At 40.4% G+C, this 18,484-nt stretch overlaps 1 protein-coding gene across 1 annotated transcript; it reads right to left on the bottom strand.

The window, feature by feature from the left end:
- Positions 1-1,057: 1,057 nt before the first annotated feature.
- Positions 1,058-16,987, bottom strand: TMEM50A (transmembrane protein 50A). Its single transcript, XM_027520066.1, has 7 exons — positions 16,801-16,987; positions 14,606-14,710; positions 12,793-12,905; positions 11,371-11,438; positions 8,886-8,978; positions 6,322-6,382; positions 1,058-1,579 (listed from the first exon to the last, which is right to left on the bottom strand). Exons 2-7 carry the CDS (start codon positions 14,696-14,698, stop codon positions 1,534-1,536), a joined length of 474 nt encoding a protein of 157 aa, XP_027375867.1. The 5' UTR covers positions 14,699-14,710; positions 16,801-16,987; the 3' UTR covers positions 1,058-1,533.
- Between the last annotated feature and the right edge of the window lie 1,497 nt (positions 16,988-18,484).

Genomic DNA, 18,484 nt, shown 5'->3' on the forward strand with positions numbered 1-18,484 from the left:
GCCTCAAGATTTAAAAACTAGTCCTATGACCCTGAGGATATCATTTAAATCGCCATTTAAATGGGTTCCCTTATCTGTAAAAAGAGAAGGTAAACTTCAATCCCTAAGATCTCCTCCAATTCTCACACCTGTGGATCTAAAAAACAGTGGTTTGACAGTGAGATGACAGCGATACAGTCATTTCCTTGAGTAGCTGATGACCAGGCAACATTCAAAACACACACAGTAGGGACTTCCCTGGTGGTCCAGTGGTTAAGACTCAGTGCTTCGAATGTAGGCGGGTGCAGGTTCGATCCCTGTTCAGGGAACTAAGATCCCACATGCCACACATGTAACCAAAAACTAAAAACAAACAAAACATAACATACAGACTGGGAGAAAACTGTGGCTGGCATAGAAAGGGCACCACAATCTAAATCATCTGAGAGGTATTTGGTGGTTAATGAACAGCTGCTAATTGTTGCAAGCTTTATTAATATGACAGAACACTTCAAGCTTTAGTTCTGAAGAACATGTACCCACATAGTTAGCTAGCTCATTAAAGAAAAAAAATTCCCATTATGTCTAAGTGGGGAGCCTGGGGGATAAAAGAATTCCAAAGAGGAGCAGACTGAGAGCTCCCAGTAGCTGAACACGTGTCATTATAGTTGACTTCACTTGGTCTATTTTGAGCTTAGTGGTTCAGCAGAGATACAACGAAATGGAATTCAATTTATTACCAAACCAACAAGACAGTCAGTCACGGGAGTAAAGAGCAAGTCCCTATCCGCTTCCTCTTTCCTTCCGTGGTGGCTGTGCAGGGACTGTCAGCGTCCCACCAGCCCAGGGTCACAGCTGAGTCATTACCACTGCCCTTCCCCACAATCAGTGGCACGAAGGGACACTTCTAAGGAAACTGGTGGCCAGATTATGGGACTTCTCCCTTTCAACATATTCACTCACCCCTTGGGAGACCCTCAGTAACTATTTACACTGAAATAGTTACAGAATTTTTGGCAAAACCATGCATTAATAAACCAAACACAAAGGAGAGTGAGAAAGAATTCTGACCACTGAATGGTTTTTAAAAACAAGAACGTGTTTATATTTCATCATTGTTTATAGTTCATCTGATACTTGACACAGAACAGGCCACATTTAAATAAACACATTAAATCTTCAGAACATTTTAACTGAAGTTTTGGACCTTAGATATGACAAATACTCATGTAAGATGTTTCCATGATTTCTTTTGTGATTTATTTTTATAAACATGATAAAATGTAATAAAAATTTCTCACGTGAAACACTTTTCTTCAACATTTTACAAGTTAATCAAATGTAATCAAATGTATATCACAATAGATTTTGCTGTGGTTGTTGTTTAAAGAGAGAGTTTTCGTGATTTTAGTATTATACAAATTTAAGTTGAGAGAAAGAAGTTTAGAAAATGGCATTACAAAAGACTGGGAGTGAGTAGTAAAAAAAAAAAAAAACAAACAAACAAAAACAAAACCCACGCAGGGCTGCTGGGCAGTGACGAATCAGAAGCTTTCACTGCCATAAGTCTTCAGTGCGGCCAAACTTAAAAACGAGTCCTCTGTGAAAAGAACAAGAAATATCACATGACTGGCTGAGTTTGGGAAAAAAAGATGAGGAGAGATTTAGAATTGTGGGAAACTAGCGACAAAATAACTGATGAGCTGTATGGAAAAAACCCCTGGGATGTATCAGAACAGCAACTGATCGCTCTATGGTATTAAGCTCTGCCGATGTACTCAGCTGTGCTGTTTACCACAAACTATCCTGCAACCTGAACTTCTCCTACCCCTCTTAAGAAGTTAACCAGTGTTTAGTGTGTAACCATTATATGTCTGATATTATCTATTTCCTTTAACAAGCCTTTTCTGAGTCAAGATGGCAGTGCGAGAAGCTAGGGTTATAAAGGTAAAGATACAGGCCCGGCCTTCAAGTTGCTTATGCTCTCGATGACACAATGTGGTAAGTAAGGGGGGTCAGGGGTGGGGAGAGGCATATATACCACATGTTAAGGGAGCAGAGAACGTACGGGGATGTCTTTATTTTTTTATATATTTATTTATTTGGCTGTGCCAGGTCTTAGTTGTGATGTGGGATCTAGGATCTGGTTCTCCGACCAGGGATTGAACCCAGGTCGAACTCCGCATTGCAAGCGCAGTCTTAGCCACTGGACCACGGGGAAGTCCTGCATGGGGATTTATTTTGCCTGAATGTGTCAGGAAAGGACTTACAGAGGTGGTGATATTAGAAGAACATGGAAGGATAAGCAGGAGTTTGAATGGCAGGGTGGGAGAAGCAGGAGCTGGTGGGATCGTGAAGATGTTTTAGGGGAGGAAACAGTAGATCAAAAGGCAAAGAGAGGAAAAATAAAAAAGGCAAAGAGGAATAAAAGACCACCTCAGGCAAAGCCCCAGAGGTGGACGTGTCAGGAAATGCCCTCACAGAGCCTACACTCTGGGTTTTATTTTGGGAAGTGTCTATAGCTATTTTTTAAGGCTTCAATTTAAGAGGGCAGATGCCTAAGAACACACACACACACATTCGTTTGGGTTTTCCTGTATGATCTTACGGAAAAACCTGAACAAAGTTTTTGGCTAATTCATATATACCTTGATATAAATACCTCTGGTGTATTAGAGCAGCGGAGAGTCCAGTATGGCTAGAGTACAGTTTAAGAGACAAGGAGAATGAGAAATGGCAGTGGCCAGGATTTAGCAAGCCAACTGACCAGAGTGGCAAACTGCCCACAGGGGCCTTCAGGAGCCTCAGATGAGTCAAGCGGGCGGGCACTAGTCTGCGATCTACTAAAGGCAGCTTGGGCACAGGCAATGCAGGAGCTGGGACTACGCAGAGACGCATCTCCGGGTAAAAGAAACAACTTCGGCTCCAGATGATTGCTGCTGAACCAGGACCTAGGGTCGGCAGATCCTCTAGTTTTTCAAGAATTCAGATTTTTAGGTAAAATACCTTCATTTTTAAATGTCAGCTCAAAAAAACAAAACAATACTGTTTTGAATTTTGCTGGATGGCCCCTAGGGGCAATCTCTTCTATCAAAGTGTTAGTCACTCAGTGGGGTCAGGCTTGTTTGTGACACCACGGACTGCAGCCCATCAGGCTCCTCTGACCGTGGAATTTCCCAGGCAAGAATGGAGTGGGCTGCCATTTCCTAGTGTTTTAGAACACTGATACAGGGAAACCGGACCCAAGAGAGATATCAGTCAAGAGTGTGAAGTGCCCATGAAAGGATGAGAATGACTGAACCTAACGAAGGAAATGGACACAAAGAGAGGAGGGTTACGACAGTTCAGAAGCAAACTCATCAGGGCTTGGATGTTGGGGAGCTAAGGCAAGGGAGAAATGAAAAGTAGACACTACAATGGCATCTGCTGGTTTTCATTTGTTTTCTCATCTGTTTTCCAATTTCCAGTGTATACTTAAAGATACACACTCAGTCAAAATGGTCAATTTTAAAACGTTTCATAGGAAATTCCCTAGCGGTCCAGTGGTTAGGACTCTGCACTTCCAGGGGGCCTGGGTTTGCTCCCTGGTTGGGGAACTAACATCCTGTGAGCCGCTCAGCACAGCCAAAACAAAGTAGGTTTCACAGGCCTTTATAAAGGGAAGCACTTGAGTGTTTTTTGATGAAAAAAAAAAATGCGACCAGGAAGTCATCTATACCCTCTCATGGAATTCTCCTTTATAAAGGATTTCATAAACCTCCAAAAAGCGATTGATCTGTGTTCTTCCAGGTAATTTCAAAACTACTGCTACAAAAAAAGAAAAACTAGAGTTGGGTATGAGGGGCCCCTACTTCACAGAGAGCTTAAAAGAAGCATGGCTTAACTTTAAACCCTAGTCACCAGATGCAATCTGCAACCTTAAGAGTTTCTTAGGCAAGAGTCAGTCCCTCTTGCGTTGTCAGATGGTTACCTTTGGTACTGATTTCTGTTTCTGATTTCTGAAACAACAGTTTCTAAGTTTGTTGCTAAGAACTGTTCTGTTATAAATCAAAAATGGTAGGCAATCTGCTACAACTATTCTGACGACAGTGTCTATTAGCTGGATTTAACTTCTATTTGCTTACAGTATTTTCACAAAACCAAATTAGTTTTGGATTTAATGAGTACAATAGCAATACATGAGAAATTAACCAAACTTGTTGCATAGAAAAATAATGTTTTATAACTAATTTGAGACAAGCCAGCAACTGGTTTTTAAGGTTTTGTGAAATGTGATAACTACTGTATGAATTTATGTGTTTCTTCCCTCATTGGAAAAGATAACATTTTCCCACAAATCTCTTAATCCTCTGGCTCCTCCTCCCTGCTCTGACAGAGGAACTTCTCTGCCGGAAATAGCATCTCAAAGTGGAACTTACTTTATCCTCCACCTCTGCTAGAGTAAATAATGATTATAAGACAGAAGGCTGCTGTTTGCCCTTCCCTGGCTGGTTCTTGGTAAGTCCCCTCCCCATCACTCCATCTGAAGCTTTTCTGACCCCTGCCTCTGACCCTGTTACGCTACCTTCCGTTGGCTGAAGTTGTGGGACACTGAATTCCCACGAGCACCTCTAACCCTGTGGAGATTCTGGAGTACTGAGCTCAGATGCCTGGTCCTTCTTTAAAGACGTTCAAGCCTCAGCGTTATAGCTTGAAAGGAAAAGAAATTCTAAACATCAACACTGTCCCTCTAATAAACACATGCTATAATACATCACCCTATAAAATAACAAATCTACCCATATTTACCAAATTTACATAACTTGGGGAGTGAGGTTGGTTCACTTCCTATTTTTCAAGTACAGTGTTACATTCGTTAAAAAAAAAGAGGGGGGAGGGCAGGAAGGAAACAGAACTAATATTAAGCAACTGGTTGAAGACTCAACAAAGGAGAAAATGTTAATTAAACTCATTTGAAATTCCATCCTCCTGGAGCCTGAACTTCAGAGTCAGATAGTCTGAATTTTAGCCACATGGTCTGGAACATGATTTCTGTGCCTATTTCTCACATATAAAATGATGGTAACAGTGGAGCCACCTTCAGAGTTTTGGGAATCAATTGGGAGCACACGTGTAACACACTAAGAATGGTGCCTTGCACATAAAAAGTGCTCAAGGAACTTTGGGCATTATTATTTTCTGCACAAAAATCAATGGCTTAACATTAGAAAAAAAAAAAACTCTTGGGTTTTCTTCACTGGTTTCAAGATGCAAGGTATGACCCAAAGAGGCTGTATATCTTGCCACATGTAAATTCACATTTTTCTTATTTCTAAATTGACTTTATAAAATTGCAAAAATGCATTGTGGTGGAATGGAAAAAGTGTGAATACCAACTGCTGGCTATCGTTAAAGGGTAACTATTAGCATTCCATTGAGTGGTTCAAGTAGACAGGAGTTATCTATTTCCTTTTAGGAGGTGGGTGGGAAGGAACAAGGAAGGGAAGGGACAGTCCTAGAATAGACTGTCCTAGAATATACAGCAGTTTTGTTTTTTTTAAAAAAACCTTTTCTGGATTTAGGACACTTTTGAAAATTTGATGAAAGCCATAGGCTTTCTTCCCAGAAATAAACAGAAAAACCAATGTCTTGCAACGCAGACGTGTCTGGTGGTTCCCAATCTTTAGAAGCCTAACCATGGAATGGGAATTAAGAACTCCTGATACATAGGATAAAGAGAAGTTTCTGTTGTTTTTTTGGGAGGTGGGTGAAGAGGGAGGCTAGGGAAAGGGGAAAGGGCATGCCCTATATGTCCAGAAAAGAATGAACATTAGAAAAGATTAGTGATAAAAATATTAAGGTTTTTAGGGTCTAAGTAATCTTTTAATTTGTCTCTACATCAGAAGGATAAAAAAAGGTCAAGGCTTTACACCTCAAATATCACACACAAATTCTAGTGACACCAAGGATAGAAAGAACCATAAAATGCATCCAGAAACAAAATTTTAAGGAGAAATGGTTTTAAGCAGGCTTTCATTAAAAGCAACTGTTAGAGATATAAATTTTAAATGAACAGTGTCAGTGCTAGATAACTAAATCTACATGAATCACAATTCTTCATTAAAGAGGAGGTGGTGGCATTTAAAAAAAAATCAATGTATGTTTCCAAGGTTGGCAGTAAACCAACCCACGTATTAAAAATCTGTTTCAGTCTCATTCTTCGTATTTTATGACAATAACATGAGGGAGAGGCATTAGACAGGGGGAAATTAAGCAACTAAATACAGTAAATGACATAAAACTAAGTATTATTTAAAAAAAAGAAAAAAAAAAGATAGGATGAAGAATGCAAAACAAACTTACCCAAAAAAGATGAAGGCATTTTGGAAAAATACAGCAATCCCAGGGTATACTATGGCTTTTTCTATAAAAGTAATTGTAACAGTTAGAGGTGCATGATCTCAAAACATTCAGTTTCTGATAAACTGGTGAATATCAGTTTTCCTGCCTAACATAAATCGACTTTTCTGGCAAGTATGATTGGTGTGGGTATTAAATGACACAGTACATATGAGAGTGTAGTTCTGGTTTAATAAACGGTAGCTTCCTTCATTTATTTAAGAAATACCGAGCACATATTGTGTACTAGTGCTGCTGAATGTGCTGAGGATAATGCAGTAAATAAAACAGGCAAAATGTTTGCCTTCGTGGAGCTAAACACTGTTGAGAATAAGTAAGAAGAAAAAGTAAAGCAGGAAAGGTATTGGAAGTGTACTGAATGATGATACACAGGTGGCCAGAAAGACCTCATGGGAAGGTGACGCATGGAAAGGTGTAAGGACACAAAGAAAGTGAGGCAGGAGCCGAGTGGAAGCAGCAGAACAGCAGCGCAAAAGCCCTGGGCTGGGAGCACGCCCAGTACATCAGAGGAGTAGTCAACGGGCCAAAGAGAGGGAAGCAGGAGACAGGTCAAAGAAGGACGAGGCGCAGGGGGTGGGTGCGGTGCAGATCCTGCACAGCTTCACAGTCGTGCTGAGGACTCTGGTTTTCAATCTGGGTGAGAGGACAAAAAATCACTGCAAGGTTTTGAGCAGAAAAGTGACTTGAGCTGACACACTTCAGCAGGATCTTCTGGCTGCGGTGCTGACAGTAGACTGAAGGGGGGTGAGGGTGGGGAGGGGACACAAACAAGCTCTTGTAGGGAATCAGGCCACAGACTCTCATGATGGAACCAGGGCGGGAGCAACACAAGAGATAGAAAGTGCTCATATTCAGGATATACTTGAATAGCAGAATCAACAGAATTTGTGGATGGATTAGGCTGTGGGATGTAAGACAAAGAGGTGTCATCTTTGACAGGACTTAACCACCCACGTTTTGGGCCTAAACACCTGGATGAAGAAAGTAGCCACTAAGATAGGAAAGACTGCCAAAGGACCATTTTGTCTCGATTTTATCCTGGACTGAAGTTGAAATTCTCCTAAGTTTTTACTATTGGAGCTGTCAATGATCACTCACTGACAAACCGAGGCTTGATGAATAGCAACTTTTCCTCCTAAGAGTTTTAAATTAATCTGATTACCATAATAGCTGGTTTGTATAGGCCCTCTGTACTAGAAAGCCACATTAAATAACCATTACCACTAGAATGACTTATAAAGATTCTATATAAAGGCACTTCATAAAATTACAGATTTGCTGCTAATAATTCTCAAAGCATAACTTGGCTTCAGAAGCCTTTAGGAAAATAACTTCAAAGTCTATGAGATGAACACATTTCTACAAAAAGGGGCTCTGTATTAATAGTTGTTATTTAGGAAAGAAGAATTATCAGTAATTTTACTTTCTTCTTTGAGCTCTTTTATATTCTCAGTTTTCTACAATGAATAAGAATTATGCAATTCACATGATAAAAAAGTAACATTTTTGTTTTTAAAATATGATGATGATAAATTTTGTAGCAGCAAGGGAATTTCATATGATAGGCAAAAGGCTAGGTTCAAAATTATACAAACTATTTAAGAAACAAAAGAAACCAAAGAAAATATACCAAAATATTTAAGAGCAGTAAGATTATTAGTTTCTCTTCTCTTTCTTTTCTATATTTTTAGTAACATGGTTTTATAATAAATTACATAAATAAAAGAACTATAAATATTTAAAACTGCCTATCATTCCTACCTGCAAGATTTAAACAATTTGAATAAAAAAAAACCAGGAAACCAATTATTTTAATCTAAGAAATTACATCTTATCCAACAAAGTGAAGTGTTAAAATATGAGCTAGATTAGATTTCTGCTGGTCTGGTTTGGCAAATTATTAATATTTTATTTTTTACTATGATAAGCATAGTCGATTTTACCTAGAATACTCAATGAATTTCATATTTTTCTGGGGTCCCTCAAGGCAAAAATTCAACCAGGGGCCTAAGAGTAGGTCTCTTCCTAGCTAGTCTCAAACTGGCCTTATATAGCAGATATGCATTAAGTGTTAATTCGTTTTTTTATCTAATAAGAAGATGATGATATATTATCAAGGAGGCTGAGCTCAATAAATTTCAATTCTAGGGTGTTAAGGCTTTGCCTGCATATTATTCAGCAAGTTAAGACTTGCCAAATAGCTGGATAAGATATGTGTTCTGTTTTTGAGGTTTTTGAAAGTCAAACAGAAACAAGGTATGGAGCTGTGTCCCATTCCTTCCAGGCTCTAGATGAGAAGAAAAAATACAGGAGAAAGGAATACTAAAAACATAGCAAACAAACAAAACAAATACAAATTTAGATTAGGGAGGGGGGTTCCTGGGCACAAATGCATCGCTAGTAGTTGGCTGAACTATACAAATAAAACTTTATTCTAAAATAAAACAACTTTAATGCAGAATTTCAAAATGCCATTGAAGTAGAAGGTAAACCGAGTTTTCTCTTACCTTTAGCAACATACCCTCCAAAAAGAATCCACATGGACGCAATCAGAGAGCCAAAGGCCAACATGAAACCAATGAACAGCCAAATGCGAGCACCTTAAGAGAAACAGTATTTTACCAGAATTGTTTCTTACATGGCAGCACTCGGTTCAATTAGCTTTTCAAAAGAAGACAAAAACCCGGAGAGAAAAACACGTGCAGCTGCCATCAGAGTCTAAAGCAAGAACAGTGGGAACTGTGCTAAGGATAGTCAGTGTGAACGCTGGCCGTTTCCCTGTTGACTTTTGTCTTTACATTCTAAGTGCCTGCTGCTGCTGCTAAGTCACTTCAGTCGTGTCCAACTCTGTGCGACCCCATAGACGGCAGCCCACCAGGCTCTGCCGTCCCTGGGATTCTCCAGGCAAGAACACTGGAGTGGGTTACCATTTCCTTCTCCAATGCATGAAAGTGAAAAGTGAAAGTGAAGTCGCTCAGTCGTGTCTGACTCTTCGCAACCCCATGGACTGTACCCCACCAGGCTCCTCCGTCCACGGGATTTTCCAGGCAAGAGTACTGGAGTGGGGTGCCATAGCAGCAACAGGTAAAGACAATCAACTTACAAATCACATTTATATAATATTTATGAAGATTTACTATAAAATAAACAGAGTTATGGCATCCGGTCCCATCACTTCATGGCAAATAGATGAGGAAACAATTGGAACAGTGACAGACCTTATATCCTGGGCTCCAAAATCACTGCAGATGGTGACTGCAGCCCATGAAATTAAAAGACGCTTGCTCCTTGGAAGAAAAGCTATGACCAACCTAGACAGCATATTAAAAACAGAGATGTTGCTTTACCCACAAAGGTCCATCTAGTCAAAGCCATGGTTTTTCCAGAAATCATGCATGGATGTGAGAGTTGGACTATAAAGCAAGCTGAGCGCCAAAGAACTGATGCTTTTGAACTGTGGTGTTGGAGAAGATTTATGAGAGCTCCTTGGACTGCAAGGAGCTCAAATCAGTCAATCCTAAAGGAAATCAGTCCTAAATATTCATTGGAAGGACTGATACTGAAGCTGAAACTCCAATACTTTGGCCACCTGATGCGAAGAACTGAGTCACGGAAAAGACCCTGATTCTGGGAAAGATTGAAGGTGGGAGAAGGGGATGACAGAGGATGAGATGGTTGGATGGTACCACCGACTTGATGGACATGAGTTTGAGTAAGCTCTGGGAGTTGGTGATGGACAGGGAAGCCTGGGGTGCTGCAGTCCATGTGGTTGCAAAGAGTCAGACACAACTGAGCAACTGAACTGACTGACTGAACAGAGTCATTAGCTCGCCTAAAGTGAATTCTGAGATGAGTTTATTTAATTAGAACAAATGCATTTTAATAAAAACCCTGCCTTGCTCAATAAAACACAGCAAATAATGTTATATGTAAATTTCTGATTTCATACCCAAGATATAAAACAATAGTTCTGAAATAATAAGCTCTTACTTATAGATGTGATATGATACACAAATACAACCAGCTCTGGACCCTCAGAGCTGTGCTAACATTTATCTCTTCATTTAGATTTTCCAAGGTCACAGTATATCAGGATATCTGTATTGCTTCTACTTAAGTTCATCTATTGATAACAGAGAGTGAACCAGAGGGAGTCTGAAAACACAGACCAGAATTGACCACTGCGGTTCTTTTAATTTCATTAGGGCGGGGGCAAAAAAAGTCACCTGAAACTTGCCTATATTCAGGTTTATTTTTGTATGGATATAAATTTACCATTTAAAATGCTCAATAAGTATCTGTGTCCTCAAATCTTTGACTAAATTGGACTCTACAGGAAGCTGTGCTACACACTTCCTGTACTGTGCCTACCTGGGGCACATGGTCATGGGGGCCAGGGCACATGAGTTCCTTAGGGCAGAAAGGCAGGCCTGGGGGAATCTTAGCACTACAACTCTATTATCCTATTCAGTTTTGCAAGATTAAAAGAGTTCTGGAGACTGGCTGCACAATAAAAATGGATGTACCTACTACTGAACTGTACAGTTAAAAATAGTTAATTTTATGTGGTGTATTTTGAAACATGCCAAAAACTATGAATCTAAGCTGTAGCAAAATGCTAATTCAATCAAGTAAGGTTGGCAAAAAAGGGAAGAAAATAATTTATATAGTAAAGCTTCAAGTACTAGAAAGTCTATTTTGCACTTTGCATAATGCATTCTTTATTATACACTGTTTTTTACTATACACTGTATACATTTATATCTATACAGTACTATTATTGGACAGGGTTATATACTCAAAACTTTGTATTCTGAACTATTTGGCAACCATTGACCAAATGTGACTTTTACCTTAGGCCTTGGAACCTACAACCTCTCCTGAGACACATGTCCATCTTATACCCGATCTGAAGAAGTCAGACAAGTGGCCCTTCCATGTATAATTCTTATTTTAAGAGTGTACAGTACGATGTTGTTTGCATCTATTTACCTGTTTGACCCAGGCAACCTTCACTGTAACTGTCACCTCGGACTTGTCCATTTGATACGGCATTAATCCTGTATGAACAAAACGAACCAAGAGGTCAGGGTCTCTGACTCTGAGGAAATTATCCATGACATCAAACTGCCAGGTACAATAAGCTGTTGTTGAGTTGCTGAGTCAGGTCCAATTCTTTGCCACCCCAATGGACTGCAGCATGCCAGGCTTCCCTGTCCTTCACTATTTCCTGGAGTTTGCTCAAACTCATGTCCATTGAGTTGGTGATGCTATCTAACCATGCTGCTGCTAAGTCGCTTCAGTCGTGTCCAACTCTGTGCGACCCCATAGACGGCAGCCTACCAGGCTCCCCCGTCCCTGGGATTCTCCAGGCAAGAACACTGGAGTGGGTTGCCATTGCCTTCTCCAATGCATGAAAGTGAAAAGTGAAAGTGAAGTCGCTCAGTCGTGTCTGACTCTTAGCGACCCCATGGACTGCAGCCTACCAGGCTCCTCCGTCCATGGGATTTTCCAGGCAAGAGTACTGGAGTGGGGTGCCATTGCCTTCTCAGGCTATCTAACCATAGACTTCTGCAAATTTTAGTCTTCAGGAGTCTTGAATAATGGGTTCATACAACAATAGGCAAGGCTCCTCAATCAGTATCCTGTAAAGCACTGGATATAGTCCCCAGACCAGCAGAATCAGCATCAGCTAGACATGCTTTAAAATGAGAATTCCCTGCTTCTACCCCAAGTTTATTGAAGCAGAAATTCTGGGTGTAGGGCCCAGCAATCTGAATTTGAACAAATCCTTTAGACGACTCTGATTCTTGTCAAAATTTGAGAATGAAATTCTTAGAATTATATCTTGCTAAGATTGGAATGATCTTTAGCTTGGTCCTATCTAGTTTTCTGTTTGTACACATCAGACATACTCAGCATGAAGAGATGCAAGCAGTAAAATCTTGCTCTGTCAATCCCTGACACATGTTCCAAACATAAAAAGTCTTTCACTGAGCTTCACAGAATACCACTGTAAATTGAGACAGCCTTGCTTTCTTTAGAAGTCTGCTCTGGGGACTTTTCCTGCTGATTCACTGGCTAAGCCCCTACACTCCCAGTGTATTTGGGGGTGGGGTAGGGGGCTGGGTTCAATGCCTGGTCAGGGAACTAGATCCCACATGCTGCAACTAGAGTTCCCATGCTGCAACTAAAGAGCCAGCTCAGCCAAATAAGCAAATATTAAAACAAGAAGAACAGAAAAGAGGACCGCTGTTTTTTCTTCCTGAGTCCTTCTCTATGATCTGACGTTTCAACCGCAACCCATATGTTAATTCGGTAATATTTAAAAATCTTAACTCTACTCAACTATATGTAAAACATATTTCTCTTGTGACAATCTGTGCAAGTCGTGTCACTAGCGATGATACTTACATTAAGAAGGCTACGGTTGCTATAACACCACACGCGTGGTAGGAATGGTTGAATTCGTCCATGCGGGGATAAATGACAGCTGCATCTATGATAATCCACCAGCCTGTAAAAAACTAAGACAAACCACAGGAGGAGAAATGACAGTCACTTCATATCTTACTGGCTAAAAAGCGAAGAATCTGAGTGAAGAGATCCCTTCTAATAAAGTCCAAAATTTTCTTAAATGTTCCAGCAGTTTCTTGTATATAATTAGCACTTGGCTTAGTATCTAATGAAAGATTAGATACGCTAAAGTCCCACAGCTATTATTTATTAACACAAACTTCTTTTCTAAGATGATTACAATCATTCTTTTATATTGTCATTTAAAAAGTCTGTGATCTAATTTTTGTGAATATATTGTCATTTAAAAAGTCTGTGATCTAATTTTTGTGAACTAGAAGTAAATTATATTTCATGGCAGGAGAAAGGAAAAAAGTCATTTAGACTTGAACTGACAAGAGTGGCCTGTTGCTGATGATAAAAGCCTCCAGAAAGATATTATTGAAAATGAAAAAAACAGTACTCAAAATAATATGGGGAATAATTATTATTGATAGAATTTTAGCTAGTCTCTCGGTGCTGTGAAATAAAAATGTGCCGTGTAGTACTGCTTTCTCTTTTGATGAACTATAGTGCAGTCTACAGACGGTTTCAGGGCTGATGCTAAATTTAATTAAAACACAAAATGATAATTTATCTTAATTGAATTTGGCTCTGGACATCATCAAGGGCAAACATAAAATGAAAAAAGACATTAAAACTACATAAATATTTTTTATCACTTGAGCAGACACTTACAATAAGATGTTATTAACCAAATTCTGACATGTAATTTAGCAGATTTGGAAAGTAATCCCCTTCTCTATCCCCACTTCCAACCTTGACCTAGTTAGCTCTGGGAACTGCCATCTTTAGGCAATTATTTATAAATAACTATTTTAGGTTAATCAAATTATTTTTATCAGGTTACAGAGATATCTATATTAATGACATTTTTACTGGGTAGCACAAGTATTCTTTTGCCTTTTTTTTAAAACCCTTTGAGCCCAACATACTCAAGATATTTTCTTCAGAGACTAAAATTCAAAGCTTTTTTTTTATTTAAGAGCAGAATTTCTATAGTAGTTTTATATCTCGACATTACTCTGGAAAAATTTAGGACAATTATTTTTCATAGATTATAACTGTCAAGAGGCTAGGCAAAGAGCCGTATTTAAACTTAGATTTTTGTTTGTTTACTTAAAATTCACTCTCTAGAGTATATGTCAACATTAAAGCACAAAAAAAAAATCACATGCCTTGAAGGATTTGTAAATAAGGATTTTATTCTATAAATTACTTCTAAACAATATATTTTAATGAGCTCTTTATTTATCTAATGAGACTGAAAAGTTAAGTTATGGAGAAATGCAGTCATATCTTTTGAATGGTTTTGACCTGATTGTTTCTTGAACACTTCTTGGTAACTTCATGTACTCATTAAGAAGAGGCATAATCCATGTTGTGAATAAATACATAAAATACACTGTCTCACTATATTATGTTTTATGCAGTAAAAGAAAAATAATATCAAATTTTAAGCCATAATGTCAACTCTTTAAATGAAATACCTAAATCCTCTCATAAATAAAAATATCAACATTTATTTTTAAAAATTCAGTGGTCAAAGATAAAATAAATAGTACATACTTAAAGAAATCACACAGAATTCAAAACACATAAAAACAAACACATCAAATTAAGGAAGGCCCAAATGATCAAGGACACTTACTAGAACACCGGCAGCAATGGAAGCAATAGTATTGCGCTTTTCACCCCAATCGATGCACTCTGAGCACCTCAAGCCTTCCAGAAATCCAGACATTTTTTCAGGTCACTTCAACAAACAAATAAAACTAACTTAATATAGTACTTCTAGTGAATTGCTTCAAATCTGACTTATGTTTCTAGAAAATAACAGTTTAGGAATAATTTAATAAAAATGAAGTTACAAATACTTTATTTGCTACATATACTTCAGAATATTTGAGATTCAAGTTTTGATGAATTTCCACAAAACTCTGGAAAACAAAGTGTGGACTCATTTAGTTGTTGTGGTTTTGTTTTTTCAATTTAAAGGATGATTTTAAGCAAAAGTGGGTATCTAAATATTGGAAAAAAATTATAATGATTATTAACTTTAATTCCAAACTAAGTTATTATGTGCTTTAGATATTTAGAGTCCAGGAACATTAACACAGTGAAGAGACAAATGATAAAATTTTGATTCTGAGTTAAAGTATGGACTCAGATGAAAAATATTTCTCTTAGCAATTTACACATTTTATCTATAACATGTTTCTTCACATCAAGTCCTTTCACTTCATTGTTTTTTTCCAAGCCTTTCTTTTGGCTTCATTTCTATGTAAAAGTGAAAGTGAAAGTCGCTCTGTCGTGTCCGACTCCTCGAAACCCCATGGACTATACAGTCCATGGAATTCTCCAGGCCAGAATCCTGGAGTAGGTAGTCTTTCCCTTCCTCAGGGGATCTTCCCAACCCAGGGGATCAAACCCAAGTCTCCCGCATTGCAGGCAGAATCTTTACCAGCTGAATCATAAGGGAAGCCCTCTATGTAAAGAACAGCCGTTTCATTTTAATAATCTCTACCTCTGATTCTAACATGTTTTCCAGCCAAAAAAAAAAAAAAGGCACGAAATTGAAGTCAGTATTAACGCAGACCATTCAAAAAGGAAAAAGGGAATAAAGAAAGGACAGGAAAGGAAGGAGGGGCTTCCACGATGAATCAGAGGGTAAAGAATCCGCCTGCAATGCGGGAGACCACAGGAGGGCGGGTTGGAGCCCTGGGTCGGGAAGATACCCTGGAGGAGGAGGGCATGGCAACCCACTGCAGTATTCTTGCCTGGAGAATCCCATGGACAGAAGAGCCTGGTGGGATACAGTCCAAAAAGTAGCAGAGTCAGACACGACTGAGCGACTAAGCACGCGCGGGTGCGCGCGCGCGCGCACACACACACACACACGAAAGGAAGGATGAAACGAAAGGAAGAAAAAGGAATCCACTGCTAAATTACAACGGATAATTGCCATAGACAATTACACAAAACATTCCTTTGAGCTGGGCTATACAGACCCGGTGTGAGACATATCCATATTATCTCTGTCTCAGAATATGAAAAAGCCTGCCTTAAGTGTAAATTGTTAATAAGCAAGCAAACATCCAAATTCCTACAGTGAATCTTAACCTCTATGAAGCTACTCTGTAGTTGGCAACCGGGGTTGTTACAAAAGTAATGAATCCAGTTGGAAACTCCCTTTTAAAAATTAAATTAAAAGCTGTGCTAATAGGACTTGAGGACAAGTCTAATTTTGAAAATTAACTTAAAAAAAAAAATCTTCCTTAGGAGGAACAGGATCCTTAGGAGGATCCAGTATCTTTTGCTTTCGATCTACCCCGATGACGCCACCCCGAATCCTCCGTTTTTCTTTGGTTTACGACCCGCACACTCAACCCCAAACTCCGCCCCTCCAGATTCCGGGGATGTGAGGTGTAGAGGGTGGCCAGCGACTGGGAAGACGTGGGAACTAGATCTAGCTCTTCTAGCTCGGCCATGTCCCTCGCCGAGGGGACCAGCCGGCTTAAACTCCTTCCCGGGTGTCAGCTTCCGCAGATCTGAAGTAGCGGAGGCGGGGGGGAGGAGCATGGTGATTTTCGATTTTCAGGGATCCTGCGACGTCCAGGGGAGGGCACAGTCCGGAGCGCGAAGGTGGTCGCCCTCTCCCGCCCCCGGCCGAAAACAGGTCAGCAGTAAGCAGGCAGGAAAAAAGGGTCCAGCAAGGCGCTGGCTTGAGCCTGCAGCTTCCCCAAGAGGATGGACGCAACGACCCAGGCAGCATCAGCCGGGCAGACGGTTCCGGCCTCAATCGGCCGGCCCCCTCCCTTCCCCCGACTCCGGCCTGGTACTTACAGTTTTAAATCCAGCCTGGCCGGTGCAGTAAGTCCGGAGCCCGCTACCCCTCCAAGTTCCAGCCAAGAAAACAAAACACCCACAGGCCGCCGGATACCCGGATGGAGCAGCCCCGCCCCCAGGGCTCGGTCGCGCATGCGGAGACGGGGCAGAGAGAACCGGGCTTGGGTAAAGTGGAGGACCGGCTGGAGGAGGGCCGGAGAGAGCCACGCCCACCGCGCGGAGTCTCTGCTTACCGCCCCGCCTCCCCACCCCAGGCCGGCTCGCTGTTCACGTCAATTCAGTTCAGATCAGACGCTCAGTCGCGTCCAACTCTTTGAGACCCCATGGACTGTCAGGCCTCCCTGTCCATCACCAACTCCCGGAGTTCACTCAAACTCATGTCCATTGAGTCAGTGATGCCATCCAACCATCTCATCCTCTGTCGTCCCCTTCTCCCTCCTTCAATCTTCCCAGCATCAGGGTCTTTTCAAATGAGTCAGTTCTTCCCATCAGGTGGCCAAAGTATTGGAGCTTAAGCATCAGTCCTTCCAGTGAATATTCAGGACTGATTTCCTTTAGGATTGACTGGATTGATCTTACAGTCCAAGGGACTCTCAAGAATCTTCTCCAACACCACAGTTGGAAAGCATCAATTTTTGGAAAGTCAGCTTTCTTTATACTCCAACTCTCACATCCATACATGATTACTGGAAAAACCATAGCTTTGACTATACAGACATTTGCTGGCAAAATAATGTCTCTGCTTTTTAACATGCTGTCTAGGTTTGTCTTCCAAGGAGCAAGCATTTTTTAATTTCATGGCTGCTGTCACCTTCTGCAGTGATTTTGGAGCCCAAGGAAATAGTCTTTCACTGTTTCCACATCTATTTGCCATGAAGTTGAAAGGTTGTTGTTGAATCACGCGAAGACACCGGGATTCTTGGCCCCCGGAGGAGAAGAATTCAATCGGGGCCAGAGACGAGGCTTGATCGCTCAGAGCTTTTGTGTAATAAAGTTTTATAAAAGTATAAAGGAGATAGAAAAAGCTTCTGACATAGGCATCAGATGGGGGTAGAAAGAGTACCCGCTTGCTAGTGTTAACAATGAAGTTATATAATCCAAAGAATGTCTGGAGGTTGTAAAGACCTCATCAGACCGACTCCCATAATTTACATTTCAAGATAACACTGTTCTCAGGCAGGATACATCCTTGTAAAGACCAGGTCTACTACCATAATTTAAATTTTAAGATAATAGAAGGTTTAATCCAAAGACTATCCTTAGGCAGGATACATTATTGTTATATAATCCTAAGGAATGTAGAGAAAGAAAAAAAAGTTTGTCCTTTCTTCCTCCTTGAGAATTCCAGACCCCTCTCTCCTTGGGGACCCCTAGACTCCTTATCAACCTGCCTAGGAACTGACTCTCTCAAAGTGATGGGACTGGATCCCATGATCCTCGTTTTTGGTAGCCGATCCATCTCCTGGAGATCTTCCCAACCCAGGGATTGAACCCAGGTCTCCTGCATTGCAAGTGGATTCTTTACCAGCTGAGCCACCAAGGAAGTCCAAGAATACCGAAGTGGGCAGCCTATCCCTTCTCTAGTGTATCTTCCCGACCAAGGAATCAAACCAGGGTCTCCTGCATTGCAGGTGGATTCTTTACCTGCTGAGCTAGTTTGTTAACATGATACTAAGTCCCG

Source organism: Bos indicus x Bos taurus, chromosome 2, assembly GCF_003369695.1.
Source record: "Bos indicus x Bos taurus breed Angus x Brahman F1 hybrid chromosome 2, Bos_hybrid_MaternalHap_v2.0, whole genome shotgun sequence".
Classification (NCBI taxonomy): Eukaryota; Metazoa; Chordata; class Mammalia; order Artiodactyla; family Bovidae; genus Bos; species Bos indicus x Bos taurus.